Source organism: Coregonus lavaretus, assembly GCF_964263955.1.
Source record: "Coregonus lavaretus genome assembly, chromosome: 4".
NCBI classification, from domain to species: Eukaryota; Metazoa; Chordata; class Actinopteri; order Salmoniformes; family Salmonidae; genus Coregonus; species Coregonus lavaretus.
In genome coordinates this window covers 33031484-33051773 of record NC_139991.1, presented here as the reverse complement: position 1 = coordinate 33051773, position 20290 = coordinate 33031484, and the positions used below count along the sequence as shown (strand labels likewise).

The following is a 20290-nucleotide window of genomic DNA, read 5'->3' as shown; positions in this document are numbered from 1 at the left end:
TATCCCCACCCTGAGCATTGATCCATCATGCAGAGGCCATAGAGAAGCCAGATTTAGACATTGCATATAATTTAACAGTTCCATTTCACGCCATGCTGTTCATATAAATAATTTATTATAATTGACTGGTTTCTTGCAGTTATTTATCCTGAGAAAAGGGAGTGGTTTTGGGTGGTAAATCACGGTAAATCTCGATAATCGGGTTCCCACCATTCAACCCTATCACTGAGCACACAAATTCACCTTTCAGCAGGACAATAACCTAAAACACAAGGCCAAATATACACTGGAGTTGCTTACCAAGATGACATTGAATGTTCCTGAGTGGCCTAGTTACAGCTTTGACTTAAATCGGCTTGAAAATCTATGGCATGGCTTGAAAATGGCTGTCTAGCAATTATCAACAACCAACTTGACAGAACTTGAAGAATTGTAAAAAGTAAAGTGCAAATATTGTACAATCCAGGTGTGCAAAGCTCTTAGAGACTTACCCAGAAAGACTCACAGCTAATAAATCACTGCCAAAGGTGATTCTAACATGTATTGACTCAGGGGTGTGAATACTTATGTAAATTTGATTTTTCTGTATTTAATTTCCAAAAATGTGCAAAAATGTCTAAAAACATGTTTTCACTTCGTCATTACGGGGTATTGTGTGTAGAAAAAAGTTATATATTTAATCCATTATTAATCCATGTGGAACATTTCAAGGGGTACGAATACTTTCTGAAGGCACTATATATTGTTATAGTTGATAAAGGTTTGGAGCATCGTAAGTTTAAGACCATGCTTAGCCATTGTTCTCTCACTTTCATCTGGTCTTAACAAGAGATGGTCATGGTTGTTTTATACGAGTATCCTTGATTTATTTGGCGTGGGCTACGGCCAAACAGTAGCCTGTGTTGAGTTTGGTTAATTAACCGGGAATTCGTAAACTCAAACCTCTGTCTGGACAATTGCTCATTTATGTTCTAGCCAGATCATTACAATATTGAGTCATTGCAAGTGAAACAGTGCATCCCGAATGGCTGGAGGAAGCAAACAATGTACCAGGCCAGCTGTGATTTACAACCTGATATAAATTTTTGTTGGACTACCAACAAATGTATTAGTGAATTATATTAATCATGCATTGAACTGCATCCATCTATTCTGCCAACAATGTCTTAGTGTACGTCATGGAATTTCTAGTCAAATAGAACCTATTTTTAAAACCTCTTATAAAGTTGGTTTTGTAGCATAAAATGGGAATTAGATATTGTTGACTGCTATTATGATTGTCTGTTTGTTTCATATCTGCCAAGTATTTAAAACGCTGTCAGTTCCACTTTAAAGTGTGGCTGCTTTTGCATAATTCTTACAATCATTTAAAGTGTGCGCAAGCCACATTAATAAAAAGTCAGAAATAACTGGTACATTATTTAAAGTGTGGCTGCTTTCTCAAGCTACACTAATAAGTCAGAGGTATGTTGAAGATTTAAAGTGGGGACTCTTTTACTTCGCAAGGCTATTAATTAGCGCCCCCTTCTCTTTTGGGGGTGTTTTAGCATCACCCCCCCCCCCCCCCCCCCCAATATTGATGTGTGTAGGCCTACACACAAATAAACAAACAGTATATAGAAACAAAGTAGCATTTTGCATTACACAAGATACGCCACTTTGAAGTTTGAGAGTCGTTATAGGGTTGTCTCTAGATATTCAGATAATTTGCCACTAGATGGCCAAGTGTTACTGCTGATGGATACTTTGGAGTGTTTCTGCTCTCTTGCCAATTCCTTATGGCATGACAATACGGAGTTGGCTAGAGGGAAAAAACAGACTGGCACTTGGCTATCAATAATCTCACCTAAAGGGTAGCCTATCATGTTACTATACTTCTGTCATATTGTCTTTGCCATATCACTGTAGATGCCAGGCTGTAAGCCACCGTGGAGGCTGACCTATGAATCAGACCAATATATGGGAGGCCTAGCCCACCTGTAGGTGCTACTTAATAATTAAACCAAAGAATCTGGTCCTGTGGAGAAGTGCTGCTTTGATGTCATCATGGTAGAACGTATTTGGATGCTAAATTGATGTGTGGGCACTGCTCTGTCCTTCATAGCCGAAATGTCACAAAGGCCTGACACTGATACAGTACCACTGACATATCTGAATTGCATTCAAATATCAAATATCTGAACTGCACTTCACTGCCGTCAAACGTGGCCATTACATGAAGAACACAGTATGATGGGCAATTAATAAGGCAACATCAAGTTCCACCATCAAGTTACATTTAATTGTATTATTTTCACACATTTTGTCATACGAACCACACATGGAATTAAACATTACAGTGACAAGAGTTAGGAGCTTAACAGACCACATACAGTGACAAGAGTTAGGAACTTAACTGACCACATAATGGCATGTAGAAAACATATTTGTAATCTGTAGGCAAAAATAAAGTAATCTGAAATCACTAATTGGCTACAACACTGCATTTATTCAGCAATCTGAAACTATTGAAATTCTCTATGGAGTGGAGACCTTTTCTGTTTTGTGGTTACATTTATGTCTGTGCACTCTTTGATGTGTGTGCATTTATTGACAGTTTAATAGTAAACTCTTTGGTTAATCCGGTAAAGTACTGGTATTGATATTATGTTGCACTGTAATGCCAAAACAAAGAGATCAACTCTCCTTTTGATTTAGAAATCAAGGGGGATATATTCTAGACATACCGGTAACATAGTAATCTCAATAAAACAAAACAAACCTTATATTCACATACTTTAAAATATATTAATCTTAACAAAACATCTCAATCTCATCTGTAACAGCTGACCACTATGAAAGACAGATTAACACAGCTACTACAGTAAAGAAATAAAGTGTGAACATCAAAGTCAACCAATCTGCCCAGTCACCATTTAGTCAGTCAGGGGGAAGAAACATACACTACCAAAGCCTGTATCAAGGGCCTGTAACATTATAGAATATATTTGATGCTACCGCCACAACATGTGAACACTGCAGAACAGAAGCCTGATGTTGAAGCCTTGCTTCAGGTGTCCAACGGCGAGAAACTTGCCATGTAACGTCATGATGTGACATCTTTGGACCAAGATCAGGTAGGGTCACCTTGGCTGAAGCCTGGATATTGAGCAGTATTGACCGTAGATATTTACAGTAAAGCTCAGGCACACCTCAGAGAGCTCCTTGTCCATCACAGTTTTCCTATAAGAAATACACACAGGAGAGAATCCAGATCATAAAGCACTCACTATTTCATTTAAGCTCACAGTTTGCACTCCCTCTAAAGCAAGCTACAACAGTTGAAATGGGGCTGGTGAGGAATGCTGAAGGTGTACTATCGGTCAATGGAAACACTAGCCAGCTGGTCAAATGTAAACATTGTTTTGAACGCGACCCTTAGACAGGTTGAACTCATTTATGTGCCGTGACAAATAGTTTACAATAGAGCCCCACAGTGGAGGTGTCGAAATACCCATAAAACCTAGCGGTCAAACAGGGAAATTGTTCCAATCGTTTTTTGCCACCATTCTTTTTTCCCATAGGGAATTTTAGAAACAATTAAAATAAGGTCTGTGTTTCGTGTAGGCTTACCCTGGCATGACGTTTTGATAACCATGTACAGTGCCTTCAGAAAGTATTCAGACCCCTTGACTTTTTCCACATTTTGTTACGTTACAACCTTATTCTAAAATGGATGAAAAAATAAATAATCCTCAGCAATCTACACACAATACCCCATAATGAGAAAGCAAAAACAGGTTTTTAGAAAGGTTAGCAAATTTATTACAAATAAATAACAGATACCTTATTTACATAAGTATTCAGACCTTTTGCTATGAGACTCAAAATTGAGCTCAGGTGCATCCTGTTTCCATTGATCATCCTTGAGATGTTTCTACAACTTGATTTGAGTCCACCTGTGGTAAATTCAATTGATTGGACATGATTTGGAAAGGCACACACCTGTCTCTATAAGGTCCCACAGTTGACAATGCATGTCAGAGCAAAAACCAAGCCATGAGCTCGAAGGAATTGTCCGTAGAGCTCCAAGACAGGATTGTGTCGAGGCACAGATCTGAGGAAGGGTACCAAAAAATGTCTGCATCATTGAAGGTCCCCAAGAACACAGTGGCCTCCATCATTCTTAAATGGAAGAAGTTTGGAACCACCAAGACTCCTCCTAGAGCTGGCCGCCCGGCCAAACTGAGCAATCGGGGGAGAAGGGTCTTGGTCAGGGACATGCAAGACTACAAATCCCTGCAAGCTCCTGCACGTCATCTCTAGCTGACACCTTTGCTAACAGGTATTGTGTCAATTTAAAACTTGCACAAGACAGTTCACAGAATTGTCAATTTAAAGAAATGTAGCCAATTTATTCAATACAAATTCTTACCTTTGCCTCGAGTCGGCAGTCTCATCCAGACCATCATGGCATTTGTAGTTCTTTATGATAGCCACATTAGCAGCTAATTAGCGTTTCATTTTTGGGGGGTAAATACAGGCGAAAATATTGAAAAAGTCCCCTTGTCCTAGAGAGATTTACACTTATCAAAACGTCAAGCCAGGGTAAGCCTACACAAAACACAGCCCTTATTTTAAGTCTTTCTAAAATCCCCTATGGGGAAAAAGTAATGGTGGAAAAATGATTGGAACCATTTCCTTGTTTGACCGCTAGGTTTTATGGGTATTATGACTCATACTGTGGTACTCTATTGTTGAACTGTGTAGAAGTATGTGATTTTTACTTCCTGATTCACTGGCATTCATTGGTAAAATATAGACATTGCACCTCTGTAGTGCTCTGAGCTATTAAAAAACAGAGCACAATGTTCAAACGACTTACCCCCGGCCCTAACCATCAAAAGTTGGCATGAAAAGTTAGGGTGGTTCAGGATGGCTTCTAAATCATGTGTATTATGTAATCTGTCATGCACACACCCAGGCAGAGTTAAGAAGCTTTTATCAAATGTACTTTTCAACATTATTCTAGATTTTTTAAAATTCAAATATCTTTAGTTGCACTGCAGTTTCGTGGTATTATTTGAATAAGATGTAAATCAAAGATTAAAGTTGTGACACACACAAAACACCCTAATCTAAATTCACTTTCAGAACTATTTGGTGCTTAGTGAATATAAACCTACCCAAGTTCTTTTCCACCTCTTTAGCAGTTTTTCATGTTCTGAGAGGGCACCCCTCCATTGGCTCATGTCTCTGGATGGAATACGGTCTTCCTCTGTTTATCAACAAAAAACTTAGTTGACACTTGACTGTAAAATCAGTTCAGAGTATTTGGTTGTGTTCATTAGTCGGAAAACGGACTGAAACGGGGAAGGACTACCATCTGGACTTGCAAAAAAATTTATGTTGTGTGCCATAACGAACACAACCCTGGTAATGTGTGTTTGGCTGTCCTTGTTAATAATAAGTGTTGGCATGGATTTTCTGGAATTTACTGCATCATTTGACATCAGGCTATACGAGGACTCATTCAGGACTCTTTCAGTCATGCAGGCAGGAGTTTATGGGGGTGGTTTCCTGGACACAGATTAAGCCTAGTCCTGGACTAAAAAGCATGGTCAATTAATAATCTTAATTATTAGTCCAGGACTAAGATTAATCTGTGCCCAGGAAACAGCCCCACAGATTTAAGGCAATAGATAGATAGGACAAAGTTAAGATGTAGCTGTCCCAGCAAGCCCTACCGCTACTGATGAGGTTGAGGTCGACTTTAGACGCGTCATTTCCTACGCTGGACGCAGCAACACACTGGTAGCTGGAGTCCTTGACCAGGGCACCCTCTCTCACCCAGCTGCTCACCAGCACCTCAGGGCCCTGGCCCCTCAGGGAGTGGCGGTACTCTGTGACGGGTGTCTCCAGGCGGGCACCGTTCACCTGCCAGTGAATGTGGAGATCACTGGGACCTGAGGGACATAATGGGACTTCATATGTACCTCGGATGGAGAATCTTCATTGAACATGCTTTTTAGTCCAGGACTAGGCTTCATCTTTGTCCAGGAAACCAGCCTTATGTTTCTCCAGCTAATCTCCTTAGCCACTTACTATCGTAGTGATGCTATACTGTTCTGGTTTCAGCCTAAACTGGTTTACTGTCAGTTATCATGACATGAAGCAGATAGATAAGAAAGAGAGAGAAATGAAAGTCTGCGGTTTATTGAAGGTTTCATTTCCGTAGATCATGTGTGTGCTTTTTCACCTTAACTGCTGTGGAGGCACACCAATTTCAAGCTATAACCTCAAATGACCTGGGTCAGCTATAATAGCTATAATAGAAATACCTGACATAGATATGGATCAAACTAAAGAAAACAACCACAGCACAGAAAGGAATCTTCATCAGGCATCCCTTAAGGCTCGCACACATCGCACCGAATGTGGATCTATATTAGCATTAGTCTGCTGATGGTTCAGCGCGACTGCCGACATTTTCAAATTATGGCCTGCACTCTGTTCCTGTGTTTTATATACTCAGTGGCCAGTTTATTAGGTACACAACCCCGTTCACGAAAATGATTCGCTCCTACAGACCGTGAGTAATGTGGCCTTCTATATAAAGCAGGCAGACAGGCATCCAGTTACTGTTCGATTGAACATTAGAATGGGCAAAATGAGTGACCTAAGCGACTTTGAGCGTGGTATGATCACCGGTGCCAGGCACGCCGGTTCCAGTATCTCAGAAACAGCTAGCATCCTGGGCTTTTCACCCAAGACTGTATCTAGGATTTACCGAGAATGGCGAAAAAACAGCTTGTTGATGAGATGTCAAAGGAGAATGGCAAGAATCATGCAAGCTAGCAGGCGGGCCACAAACAGGCAAATAACGACACAGTACAACAGAAGTGTGCAGAACAACGTCTCAGAACACACAATTCATCGGTCCTAGTCATGAATGGGCTATTGCAGCAGACGACCACACTGGGTTTCACTCCTATCAGCTAAAAACAAGAAGAGGCTCCAGTGGGCACGCGATCACCAACACTGGACAATTGAGGAGTTGAAAAACATTGCCTAGTCCGACAAATCCCGGTTCCTGTTGCGTCATGCTGATGGCAGAGTCAGGATTTGGCGTAAGCAGCATGAGTCCATGGCCCTTTCCTGCTTGGTGTCAACGGTACAGGCTAGATGGGTGTAGCCAATAAACTGGCCCCAGTGTATATTTCCACACCATGATGTTGGGATAATACTTTGAAATTTAGAAAATAAATGCCCTTTTAGTGTAAGAGCTGTTTGAAAAGCCACCTGAACGTTTTTGCCTGTTTTGGTGGGACGGAGTTTTGGCCTGCCTGGAAACATCACCAGGCGGTATAAGTAAATGGACCAATACTAAAGAGAGTGAAACTGCTCTGTCAATAAACAGCTAGTTCAGGTTAAGTATCCCTCCCATTTGGCTCCAATTAGCCTCACACAGACCACTCCCAAACAGTTCTAGCAAAATTCTTGCTTGAGAAATTACTCTTTGCTAAGAAGCTATTTTTGTTTCTTTTTGACCAATTTAATTGAAAATAATCAATCACAGTAAGGTACTTAATTGTTACTCAGAAATTATTTAATATCGAGATAAAAATGGCTGCATTGGACCTAAAAAAGTATCTAATTTGTTTGTTTTTCAGTGTCAAAAAATCTTTCAAAATGACAGACTAAATTTACATCATAGTAATCAGTAGGCTACGTACATCTCACATTCGTGTGTATAATGTAACCTTGAACCAGTTAGCCTACTTGTTTGTTTATTAATGTTAAAGCCAAGCTATGTTCAAAACATTTGAAATCAGTATTTATTAAATCTCCCTACCAACAGTAGCCCCAGAATGTATGGGTGGATTATGTACATCTTCAAAAAGTTCCAGTATAAGAAAGTTTTGAAACTCAGTAATTGACACATTGAGCTTAAAAAGTTATATATTTTTAAATCCTTTGTTCTTATAAAGAGACATCATTCTCATGTGAAATTAGTTGAACACTTGGGCTCTCCTTGCCTCATTTCCAATTAAATATATGACAAGTCTCAGCTCAGATTTGCCAATAACAAAATATAAAAACATTTGCAAAATGTTTACAAAAAAGAAAAGAATGGAACCGAAACCTTTTGAGACAAGTTCATCAAATACAGAGTTCAGTGACCTGATCTCTACTGTACCTTTTTATCAAAACAAAAACATCTGTCTATCTGTTCTAAACCAAAAGTCATCACATTATTGTTCAGTTTTGTCCCGTCATCCTATTGGATTTAAAGAGGACCAGAAGTACACACTTGTTTTGAGGATCTGAACACATTCCAGGTTAGGGTAGGTAGATAGGTAGGTAGGGGTTTGTTGATGTGTTTCTGAGGGAGGCCACATGCAAGGTGCGAAGTGAGACAGACAGAAACACATGGGTCACAACAGGCACCACTCACCCAAGGCCACACAGAAGAGCAGGAAGGCCTCCTGGGCCTGAACCCCCCAAGCCTGGTCCGGGAGGGAGGGGGGCAGCAGCCGTACCCCTACCCCCTCGGAGGAGGTGGTAGTGGAGGAAGGAGGGAGAGAGGGCCTACTTCCTGAGGTGGACAGGGATGATGAGGTGTCAACAGGAGAGAGAAGAGGAACAGTGGAGGAAGAGGCTGTGAAGGAGAGAGGGAAGAGGTGGGGAGAGGGAGGGAGGGAGTGATGGAGGAGAGAAAGAGTTCTCTAAGGACAACAGCCAGGCAGGAAAAGAAATGTGTGAAACAGACAGAGACACAGGAGGGGAGGCTATAGGTCTAACTATTTAAAGAAGCTTTGTGAACCTATAAATCCAGTGAAATGAAAAACATAACATTACTAAGCTAAAGATAAAATAATCATCATCTTTAAATACGCAATCTTAAGCTTCATTAAATAAACATCTGATTGCTTCCAGGGCCCATTTTTAAAGGACAATGAAAACAGAAATGCTTAAATTATTTCACTGGTTTCTTTCTACACAGCATCTAGCATTAGCGAAGCATAATCTCATACTTTACATATTTATGTGCATTTCACCAGTGGGGAAAACAAACCAACAAAGGTTAATATGGAGAAAGATCATGTCTAGTAAATATGACCCCAGATTTCACGTCTTCGTACCATTGGAATTGTGGATTCACAGTAGATTAAGAGAAACAGAGTTGGAATTGAGCAGTGTAGCTCTGGAGAGGTCTGTGCGCTTCAGACAGCAGTGAGTCACAATCACTCATTTCATCATTTTGATTTATTCCATCGTAGCATAATACAGCCTCTGTTTTCATATTGTCCTTGTCAAACATGTAAGGAAAGAGACTAGTTGTCTTTCTATAGATCTCGTGCCACAGTCGTGCCACGCCTCTTTACACTCACATTCAGTCGCTTGCCACCGTTGGTTTTGTCTCTTTAGCTACGTACCTTTTACCGTATTGTGTGAGAATGCACAACATTTAGTTCAATGAAGCTATACATTGAGTGAACAAAACATTAGGAACGTGTTCTTTCCACGACGGACTGACCAAGCGAATCCAGGTGAAATCTATGATCCCTTAAATCCACTTCAAGTTTAGATGAGGATTTGACAAGTTAAAGAAGGATTTTAAAGCCAGAGACATGGATTGTGTACGTGTGCCATTCAGAGGGTGAGTGGGCAAGACAAAAAATGTAAGTGCCTTTGAATGGGGTATGGTAGTAGGTGCCAGGCACACCGGTTTGAGCGTGTCAAGAACTGCAACGCAGCTGGGTTTTTCACACTCAACAGTTTCCCGTGTGTATCAAGAATGGTCCACCAACCAAAGGACATCCAGCCATCTTGACACAACTGAGGGAAACATTGGAATCAAAATGAGCCAGCATCCCTATGGAATGCTTGACACCTTGTAGAGTCCATGCCCCAACGAATTGAGGCTGTTCTGAGAGCAAACGGGCGTGCCACTCAATATTAGGAAGGTGTTCCTAATGTTTTGTACACTCAGTGTAGGTATACTGAAGGAACAAACTAACTGTCCCTGAGAATTTACAGATCGTACTATAGGTTAAGATAGAAAGCAGCTCCTACACATCAAATAGCCTTATTCATTGAAAACGCAGAAAATGCAACAAATGAGCATAAAATGCAACAAATGAGCATTATACCAAAAATAACAAGTAATAGGCTCCAATTTGGAAAACATCAAGTTAACTTACCAATTTGGTAAACAATGTTTCCAATTTGGAATTTAAAAAAAAAAAGTATCTACTTTTCTAGCTAGAGACTAAGCTACGATTTCAATATTGAGTTAGTCATTCCTTTTATTGTGGGGCAGAGTAAGAGAATCTCTGAAAACAAGAGGGGATGTGCAACTTACCTTGACCCCCTAATAACTTAAGTCATCAGCCTCTGTCTGTCTGTACTTTCAAAGAGGTGGAGAGAGCGTACATTCATGTATAACACACAGGTGTATATACTGTATATACTCTATGTAGAGAAAGACAATGAGGGAGAGGACCCCTATAAATAACAAGCCTTAACTTAATAGTTATTGTGCTAATAGAAATTAGAAAGCTGAGATGTCTAGGTATCATTACGGTGATGCGTCTAGATCTGCGTCTGCATATTCAATAGGCTGCGAGTCACAGTCCACGTCAAAGGGCATCTCTTTAGAAGCACTTCCGTCCCCCGCGTAGCTGTGAGAGGGGATCCTGCCATTGTCACACTCTGGCTCTGTCTCGTAGCCAGTTTCCCTCAGCGCTCGGGGCTGTGCCCCGTTCTGATTCAGGTGTATCTGGTCCATTAGGTCCAGCTTCTCTGCTGTGACAGGCTCCATGAGGCCGGTCTCGCATGCTATGTACTCAGGCTGGGGCTTCTTGTGGCTTCCCAGCAGAGCCGCACGCAGACGGAGACATGGCCCAGGCAGATACTGCATGTAGCAGTTGTAGGCCAGGGCTGCCAGGAAGAGCAGGAAGAAGAGGAGGAAGAGGAAGAGCAGAGTGCTGCTGTTGTCGTGTTGGAGGTACTCTGTCGCCGGGTCCGGGGTCTCTGGGAGTGGGGCGCCGCTAGAGCTGGGGGGGAGGAGCTTGGGCTGGAGCCTGACAGTGCTGCTGCTCGGGGGCATGGTTAGTGATGACGAGGCACTGTGGGGGGGTGGTGGTGAGGTGAGGGCGGTGGAGCTGGGAGGGGCTGAAGTTAGTGGGAAGGATCTCCCGGTGTTACCGTTATTACCTTCAGTGGTGGCGGTGGACTGGTGGTTGGGGTGGGCGGAGCTAAGGGTGATGGCGGACTGAGGGAGGTGGCCTCTGGGTGACGGCCTCCTGGGGACATCCAGATCAAGGGCATATCCAGCCAGGAGGCTACTGAAGTTCTTTCCTGCCACGGGGGCCCACTCCAGGGACCAGCACTCGTACAGGCCCTGGTCCTCTGGGGCCACGCTGTAGATGAGCAGACCCGTCTCCCCTATCAGGTAGAACTTGGAGGCCTCGGTCAGGGTTTTGCCGTTCACCTTCCAGACCACCATGGCCAGATTGGACTGAATGAGGCACGGCAGCTTTGCTGAGCTCCCTGGTTTAACAGTCACACGCTGGTAGCCCTCCACAGCAAGGCCAGGCACTGTGAGGAGGAGAGAAGAGAATAAGAGTTTACTTTCTGAAGAGGGGTGGTATTAATACATCTGCCCTGAACTTGCTTGCTATTTTATAAAATCAGAGCTCTGAGTATTTCTTACAAATGGCAAACACATTTTAACCTAATCTAAAGTAATATGAAGACCTTCCTAAATGAGTGTATTTTTTCACTACTGGCACTGCAGCTTCTTCTATTCCTGCAAACAGCTAGTTGCCATGCTTCCCTGAGACTTTGGTCAACCCTGAGGGTTGCTTCAGAAGGTGCTTCAGACATGTTAAAATGACATTCAACAGAAAGAAGCTCCCACACCTGTTAAGATGCATAGCTAGTTACATACCTGAGGGACACTTGTCTGCATCACCGTTAAGGCTCTGGATCAAGTTCCTGAAAAACAAACAGAAAATACATTAAGTAGACATACTGTGAATCACGAAGGAGACAGGCATTGACTTTAGTCACACAAAAAAATAAACGTTCAGGCTTGTAGACAGAAGAAACAGGATGGACTGGATTACATTGAGTGGCAGTAAAAACACATTATGGTTTTGCATTGTGCTAATAATCATCATGCCATAATGAAATGAGTGTTACCGGTGTGTGAGGCCCTGGGTGTGGAAGATGTTGACACAGGCGGAGGTGTCTGGGTCCCAGGCACAGTAAGGGTCCCGGGTCAAGATGCAGTCTGAACAGGCAAGGTACTTGTCACAGAACGCAGTAGGAGACTGCACCACCCCCGAGTCAGAGCCAGCATACAGGGATCTCGTCTGTGAAAGAACACACACACACGGACACGCACCAGGGATTCCATTAGGAAAATGTGGTGCCGGACAATGTGACTGAGAAGATTTTAATTTAGCGTCCATTTGAGAAATGTACCAGACCCATTTGCATTGGGTATATAACCCATTAGGGCGTCCACCCACGGTGTTCAGAATGAATGAAATACTTTCGATTATGGTAATGCATCTTAACAGAACATGCAACTCATGTAATGAAGCAGCCAATAAAACGTAATTTTCAAACATTTGACAAAATGCAGTTCGCAGGAAAACACCATTCTAAACAGCGCACCTGTTAAACTTAGAAAGAGAGGGAATCTAACGATTAAACAACTATGATGGGTTGCTATGACTAAGATTGTGCCTTTGGCTTCTGGACAACGAAAGAAAGTTGATGTGAAAACCAATAGAACAGGAGAGAAATGGCATAGTGGTGGGTCCAATAGTAAATGGACATACATTTGTCAATAATACAATTACTCCTGTCTATACATAAATAAAATATTTCACCAGAAAGCATGACTTGGCCACAGAGGACTTGAGGATCATTAGCTTATTTTAAAGAACAACTGTGGAATGTTTCAAATCACAAGCTCGTAGGCCTTTGCCTATTTGACAAGCCCTCAATTTGAGCAGCGCGCGTGGCAACATGCCTCGCTGATTTATTGAGTTGCGGATGTCAGTGAAAAGCATAAAAAATATGTGTGACGATAATGTGTCTTGAGAACAATAAAAAAGGTTGAGACTAGAAGGGGAGGGGTGTGTGGCAAAGATATAGGCGTATCTCTCCAGAATGGCTCAGCTGTCTCCCGCCAATTCTTGCGCATTCATTGTTTCGTTATGTGAATAGTTTGCCCTTTTAAAACTATAGTCCCTCACAGAAAGCAATTTAAAAAAAATCTTTCCAACAATCTCCCCCTCGATAATCACCAATCCTCATTGTGAAAGAGGAATGGAAGTTGCAGGCCTACTGCTGCATTGGCCTATTGGCTATGAGTTCCATGCGCTAATTTCTTTAGCTGCCAATAGATCACAGTGTATCAATGTGTCCATATGGCAGAGGCTGGTGTTCTCGCATTAGTTGACTTTTAACTTTGAGATTTTTTATATTTTAATTCAGATTTTCATGATTAACCACGTTACAAGGATTTTGGGCCAAAAGCAGGCAATTGCCGGCTAACGGAAACCCTGACACGCACACACTAAAGGTTAACATACACCTTCAAAGTCGACACATACGACGAGGAACAGCATTTTCTAGGCTAGTGTCTGCAAAAATGGTTAGAAATTGCAGAACTGGAATCTGGCATGCAACCAGAGCATAGAGGAAACAATGCTAAGACTAATCATGATTAATTCACTGAAATGAAGAAGTTGTGGTTTTAACTTCAGAGCAGACCTGCTGTCTCTTTGGCCGGAAAACGTCCCCCTTTCTACTGTCGAGTTGAACAACAGCTTTACATAGACATGAAAGTAAGTGGTTAGGTTCTCTGACATTGCAAGAAACCTTGAAAAAGACAGCTTAGCTTGTCTTGTCTATTTTATATCCAGGATGTGTTATCGTCACAGCAGATGATAACTGGCTTTCCGTGTAAAACAGAGGAATTATCTTCCATATTTCACCTACCCCTTGTGATGACAGAAGCAAGGTCTTGATAGGCTCAGAGTTGTGGAGTAGCTGGATCTCTTCCACTGTATGGACCTCTCCTTCATACAACACTGATTTGTGCAGGACTCCTTTATCTAGAGAGGGTAAAACAGATGAAGTGCTGTTAACACCATATCTATCCACAGACACTAAATAGAGGTCAAGAACTGAAACACTACCTTTCTGTTATAAGCAGGACCTGAGACTAGCCTGGTCCCAGATCTGTTTGTGTTGTATAGCCAACTCCTATGGCCAAACAACAACAACCATAGGATTTGGCAATACAGCACACAAAGATCTGGGACCTGAGACCACATGAGTTGATCATAGTATCACCAACACAGAAGCAGGTCACACTTTATTTGGATAGTCCCATATAGATGATCTACAGATAGTCATCCTATCAACAAACTACCTTGCTAAGGTTACGGTTATGTTTAGGATAAGGGTTAGTGGATAGTTAGTTGAAATGTTGACAGTTATTAAACATCTACAGAACATCTACAAACAATCTACTTGGGCCTATCCAAATAAAGTGTAACCCAGAGGCACTTTACACAACACTATCACCCTCTAACAGTCAGCCAGCTGCCAGAGCCTTGTTCCTACCTGTCCCAGTGAATATGACATCATACACATTGTTGTCCAGGGCCTGTACCCTCTCCACGGCGATCTGGGTGTAGTTGACATCCTTGGTGATGAGTTTGGGCCTGTTGCCGATGGGGAGGACCGGGTCCTCCAGTAGAGGATGGTCCTTTACAAACTGTAGTGTCTTATCAGGCAGGTGGAGAGAGTTGTTGATGTTCTGGAGACGGTTATGGTTGTTGATGCACTAGAGGTGGATGGGAGGGAGAAGGATGATGCTATGAATGACACAATGGTCTGAATACAACTCAACGCAGTTGAACTAGAAGACACAATCTGATTCAAATAAAATTAGGGTAAATGGAAACAAAACATACAATAAAAAATAAAAAAAGTGGGACAGTCTATATTTCAAAGAAAAGCTTTGGATTTTATATGTGGTTTGTGTTTTATAGATTGGAGGTAAAAAAAGTAATATTTAGAAAGTAATTTCAGCAGGTGACACTTACAGCTCCTGGGCGAGGGGTGGGGGTGATACCGTTGTACCTCACCCACTTGGTGTGTGACTGTTCCACTGTGGCTTTCTGCATGTACTTCCCCTTAGAGAAGACCTCATCTACTGATGACATGTTATAGGCACACACCGCAGACAGGCCTACATTACCCCTGAAGAGGAGAGGGACAGAGCCAATGTCACAAAAACATAAGGTTACTTGCATAACGCCGGTTCTCTGATATGAGTAAAATACACGACCAAAAGTATGTGGACACCTGCTCGTCGAACATCTCATTCCAAAATGATGGGCATTAATATGGAGTTGGTCCCCCTTTTGCTGCTATAACAGCCTCCACTCCTCTGGGAAGGCTTTCCACTAGATGTTGGAACATTGCTGCGGGGACTTGCTTCCATTCAGCCACAAGAGGATTAGTGAGGTCGGGCACTGATGTTGGGCGATTAAGCCTCGCTCGCAGTCAGCATTCCAATTCATCCCAAAGCTGTTCGATGGGGTTGAGGTCAGGGCTCTGTGCAGGCCAGTCATGTTCTTCCACACCAATCTCGACAAACAATTTCTGTATGGACCTCGCTTTGTGCACGGGGGCATTGTCATGCTGAAACAGGAAAGGGCCGTCCCCAAACTGTTGCCACAAAGTTGGAAGCACAAAATCATCTAGAATGTCATTGTATGCTGTAGCGTTAATTTCCCTTCACTGGAACTAAGGGACCTAGCCGAACCATGAAAAACAGCCCCAGACCATTATTCCTCCTCCACCAAACTTTACCGTTGGCACTATACATTGGGGCAGGTAGTGTTCTCCTGGCATCTGCCAAACCCAGATTCACCAGATGGTGAAGTGTGATTAATCAATCCAGAGAACGCATTTCCACTGCTCCAGAGTCCAATGGTTGTGAGCTTTACACCACTCCAGCCAACGCTTGGCGCATGGTGATCTTAGGCTTGTGTGAGGCTGCTCGGCCATGGAAACCCATTTCATGAAGCTCCCGACGAACAGTTATTGTGCTGACGTTGCTTCAAGAGGCAGTTTGGAACTCGGTAGTGAGTACGAGCTAATTGCTCAGCTTCAAAATGTTAGTGATCAAGTGTTATTGTCGAAGTCTATTTGAGCGGCTAGATAGACTTCAACAGTGGAGAAAGCCTTCCCTCTCCCCAAAAGATCCTGCAGAAAGCATAAAACCCGGGATACAGAGCAAGGAATTGTGTTTTTTTGGTCACACCACTTCTCAAAAACCAACGACTTGTTTCCGTACATTGAGCATGTAGAAGGATCCCAAGCACTCTGGATAGTCTCAATGACACAGAGAGGCAGGTCTGTCACATCCAGATATAATCTCTCATGGGCCGGCCCAGAGGGCCATGGTGTCCGGGTGAGGGTGGAACATCTCTATGTTCCTTCAGGTCAGCAGATCCCTGCGTAACAGGAGTTGCTAGAGTAGGGACTATGTGGCTGAGGGGATGAAAAGCGTAAAGCAATACCCTCAGCCAAGGGTGTGCTAGCGCATCCACCCCCAGTGGTGCGAAGAACAACGAGCAGTGCACATTTTCTTGTGATGCGAAGAGATCTACAGATGCTTGGCCGTATCTCTCCCAGATCGGTTTTGCCACTTGGGGATGGAGTCTACATTCCCTTTGATGGGGATTCCCTAAGGACAATAAGTCCGCTCCTACGTTCATTACACCTGGGACATGAGTTGCGTTGACTGATAAGAGGGAGAACAGTCATTTTGTCCTTTCTGATCTAGACGTGACAAATCCGAAGGGAGGGTCGAAAGTGTCTCAGAGCAAGAAACACTGTCAGCAATTCAAGGTAATTTATATGAGCAATGCAGAGTTTATTGTATTCCCGTGAGTGACGTGTCTATCGTCACTACTTTCCTCGTTGCCACTAGCCTTAGGGGAGTGCCAAGAACGAAGATCAAGTGGCTCTTCCAGTGATGCAGAGCCGATAGACATGTGAAGGTCACCTCTATCTGACAATTGACGTGACGCCTTGTACACAGCGCTGTGCAAACATCCAGTGCCGGAAGTCTCTCATCCTCAGTAGGCCAAGAGGTACTACTGAGATGGTGGACGCCATCAACCCCAGCACTCTGAGGCACATCGTATACGTGGCCAAGCACCCCATGGAACAGGGAGACACTGTCAGAATGACGCGATGCGGTCGCCTGAGAGTGCTGCCTGATAAAAGATAGAGTACCTAGGCGTAATGCTGGATTCTATTCTCTGTGTTGGCACCAAACAGCTCTTTCTGATTGATATTGAACCCTAGCTCGGAGAGGTGGGTTACAAGGGAAGTTGTGTCTCGTACCACTTGCTCCCGGCGATGGTGAGCAAAGCAGGTAATCGTCTATGTAGGCAGAGACTCTCAGTCCCTTGCTTCTCAGGGGTGTGAGGGCTGCCTCTACACACTTGCTGAAAGTTCGGGGAGCTAACGCTAGCCCGAATGGGACAGCAAGGTATTCGTAGGCTGTGCCTTGAAAAGTAGGATAATCCCTACAATGGACACATAACTGGGGGTCATCAAACGTTGCTAGTTCGAGACTCAAGCTGACGACACACAGCAGGTGCGTGTCCTTGCCTGATATGGTTGCCCCGCATGTACTCTGATATGCTGGTGCTGGGGCAGGGGCCAGGGCCTGGCTCGGTACGCCTTGGGCTGAGCTAGCAAGCTCCGTGGCTCCAAAAAACAGCTAATTCGATAAAGTGAAACGTAACTAGCATTCGCCATGTGGGCTAATAGCCTAGGTAGTTAGCACAGTGCTAGCTGAAGAAGCTAATCTTTTAACAATGTGAACCTAGCTAGTGTTCACCTCATGGGCTAGTAGCCTAGCTAGTTAGTACGTTAGCCAAAGGAAGCTACCACTATGTTGGTCTTGCGATACGCAGTGAATACAGGACAGTCGGTCTAGTCAACGCAACACGCAGTGGGTTGAGCTAAACAAGAGAGCAAACTAGTAATTTCACCCTTCCAGGTAGAAAAACTAGTTAACATGGCTAGCTCGCTGCAAGGCTAGCTATCCTGCTATCTAAGCCTTGCAGCTAAGTTAGCCAAGTCTCAGTAGCTAGCCGTGTGATGCTAGCCACCACAGGAGACAAAAGGAAGAAAAGCGGAATAGCTGATTCTTACTGGAAGCGGAAACTTTCCTTCCGGTAAAGTCACCCAATACAAAAGACGAGAGCTGAAAAACCTGCACTCGGCGGCGTAACCTCGCAGCACACCTGTGAATAGTTGAACAGGAAAACAGATCAAGTCATGCTGATGAGAGCTAGAGTAGAACTCTTCTGTGAGGGAGAGAGGTGAGAATGATCAGTGGGCGGACGAGTGGCTCTACAGTAGCTCTTTAGTGGCTCTCCGACAGACGTGTGTGATTGGTTCATCGAGCTGCTTAGAGATTCTGTGAATCCCACTAAGATAACGAAACTAATCATTGAAAGAGAACCTATCCACAGGTGGGCGTTATTCATTGCCATGATGAGATCCGGTAGCACTTTGCATTGTAATTTCTCTAGTAACGCCACTGTAAACATATGGTTTGGGTTATTACTAAATTACTATGGAACAACTTTATTAATAGAAAAGGTGTTACAAGCATTATTACAGTGTTACCAAGATCCCACTAAGGCTAACTAACTCACCACTGGGATGTGAAGACGCCATAGATGACTGTCTCTCTCCAGTCAGGAGCCTTCAGTATGAACACGTCATGGACCACATTGAAGACAAAGTTTAGTTCTGGCATGGAACACACCAGTTTGGCCTTCAGGAAACTGGTCCATTTCTTCTGTAGCGTCCGCTGGCCACCTAGATCACCCTGTAGAGAGAGGAGGCAGTTTGATATATAATATATGCCAATTAGCAGATGCATTCATCCAAAGCATGTTTAGTTAAAACAGGACACATTGACCAGTGAACTAATATTGACACACAGCGAGAGAGCGAGGACGAGAGAGCGAGGACGAGCGAGAGAGAGCGAGAGAGAGAGAGAGAGAGAGCATGGTGGTGGTGCCAGTTGCAGATGGTTAGCCACTCCGCTGACGTGTCCTGACCTTACAGACACGTGCTATCCTGGGGATGAGAAGCTTGCCAAAGAACTCGTACTCCACAGACACCTCGGTAAAGAAGTAGTAGATCTTATCGTCCTCGCCATCTGCACTGTTCTTCCCCTCTCGGATGACATCAGCAAAAACAAAACTGGGCTCTGTGGGGTGGAGGGAGAGATATGAGTGGTCAGTAAAATATATATATGTACTGAACGGAGGAAAACGTGAAGGGTGATCAACTGTTACTTTTTAGAGGATCTTTGATGCCACTTATGAAGTGTAGTAACTGTGTAACACTGTTACAGCGTCGTAACAATGAAATACGATTTTTTGAGGACCAGGTGTCACATCATCCTTACCATTGAGCCAAGATGTTGAATACTCTGTTCGTAACAGACTTTGTGAAAGAGAATATCTGGAGATGATCGGTTCACTTCCTAGGAAGTTATATGATGTTCCAGAGTAAAGTTCTCCATCTGCAAGAAAAATAAAACTGAAATTAAGACATAAGATTCATTAAGTATTTTTCTCTAAACCAGGTTTGTTTGACGGCTAAACGCTTCAGAAAATATAATAATTAGGATTATTGTGCGTTTTAGGCTGTGTACCAAAAAAGCAGTTTATAAAATGGTGGTCAACTCACCAACCATGACCGTAGTGAAACTCTGAGATGGGTCAAAAGAACACTTCCCTCTCCCGTCCTCCGATGGACCCTCCAGACTGAAATCCTTTAGGGACTGAGAGCACATATTAGGATTAATGATGAATGATTATGATGCAGTTATTATTACTACTCACACTGTGTAGCGTCCGGCACAACAAAGTTTAGTCTATTATTTTTTATTTTATTTCACCTTTATTTAACCAGGTAAGCCAGTTGAGAACAAGTTCTCATTTACGACTGCGACCTGGCCAAGACAAAGCAAAGCAGTGCGATTTAAAAACAACAACACAGAGTTACATATGGGGTAAAAAAACAAAGTCAAAAAATACAACAGAAATAAATATATATACAGTGTGTGCAAATGTAGCAAGTTATGGAGGTAAGGCAATAAATAGGCTATAGTGCAAAATAATTACAATTAGTATTAACACTGGAATGCTAGATGTGCAAGAGA

General features: G+C 43.1%; 1 protein-coding gene across 9 annotated transcripts in view; it reads right to left on the bottom strand.

Moving 5' to 3' along the window:
• Positions 1-2266: 2266 nt before the first annotated feature.
• The window catches only part of LOC311128500 (semaphorin-4D-like), a 129123-nt gene continuing 111099 nt past the window's right edge, over positions 2267-20290 (bottom strand). For 7 of the 9 annotated variants that reach the window (XM_084160679.1, XM_084160680.1, XM_084160677.1 and 4 more), the window contains 10 exons: positions 19816-19909; positions 19532-19648; positions 19179-19330; positions 18768-18943; positions 15123-15279; positions 14638-14860; positions 14008-14123; positions 12193-12365; positions 11939-11985; positions 9232-11586 (listed from right to left, as the gene is read on the bottom strand). In XM_084160679.1, coding sequence (XP_084016805.1) covers positions 10565-11586; positions 11939-11985; positions 12193-12365; positions 14008-14123; positions 14638-14860; positions 15123-15279; positions 18768-18943; positions 19179-19330; positions 19532-19648; positions 19816-19909 — 2277 coding nt within the window. In that variant the 3' untranslated portion in view covers positions 9232-10564. Of the gene's footprint in view, positions 3223-5165; positions 5258-5726; positions 5946-8437; positions 8642-9231; positions 11587-11938; positions 11986-12192; positions 12366-14007; positions 14124-14637; positions 14861-15122; positions 15280-18767; positions 18944-19178; positions 19331-19531; positions 19649-19815; positions 19910-20290 lie in introns of those variants that run through there. The other 2 variants (XM_084160685.1, XM_084160678.1) reach the window with 1 other exon arrangement.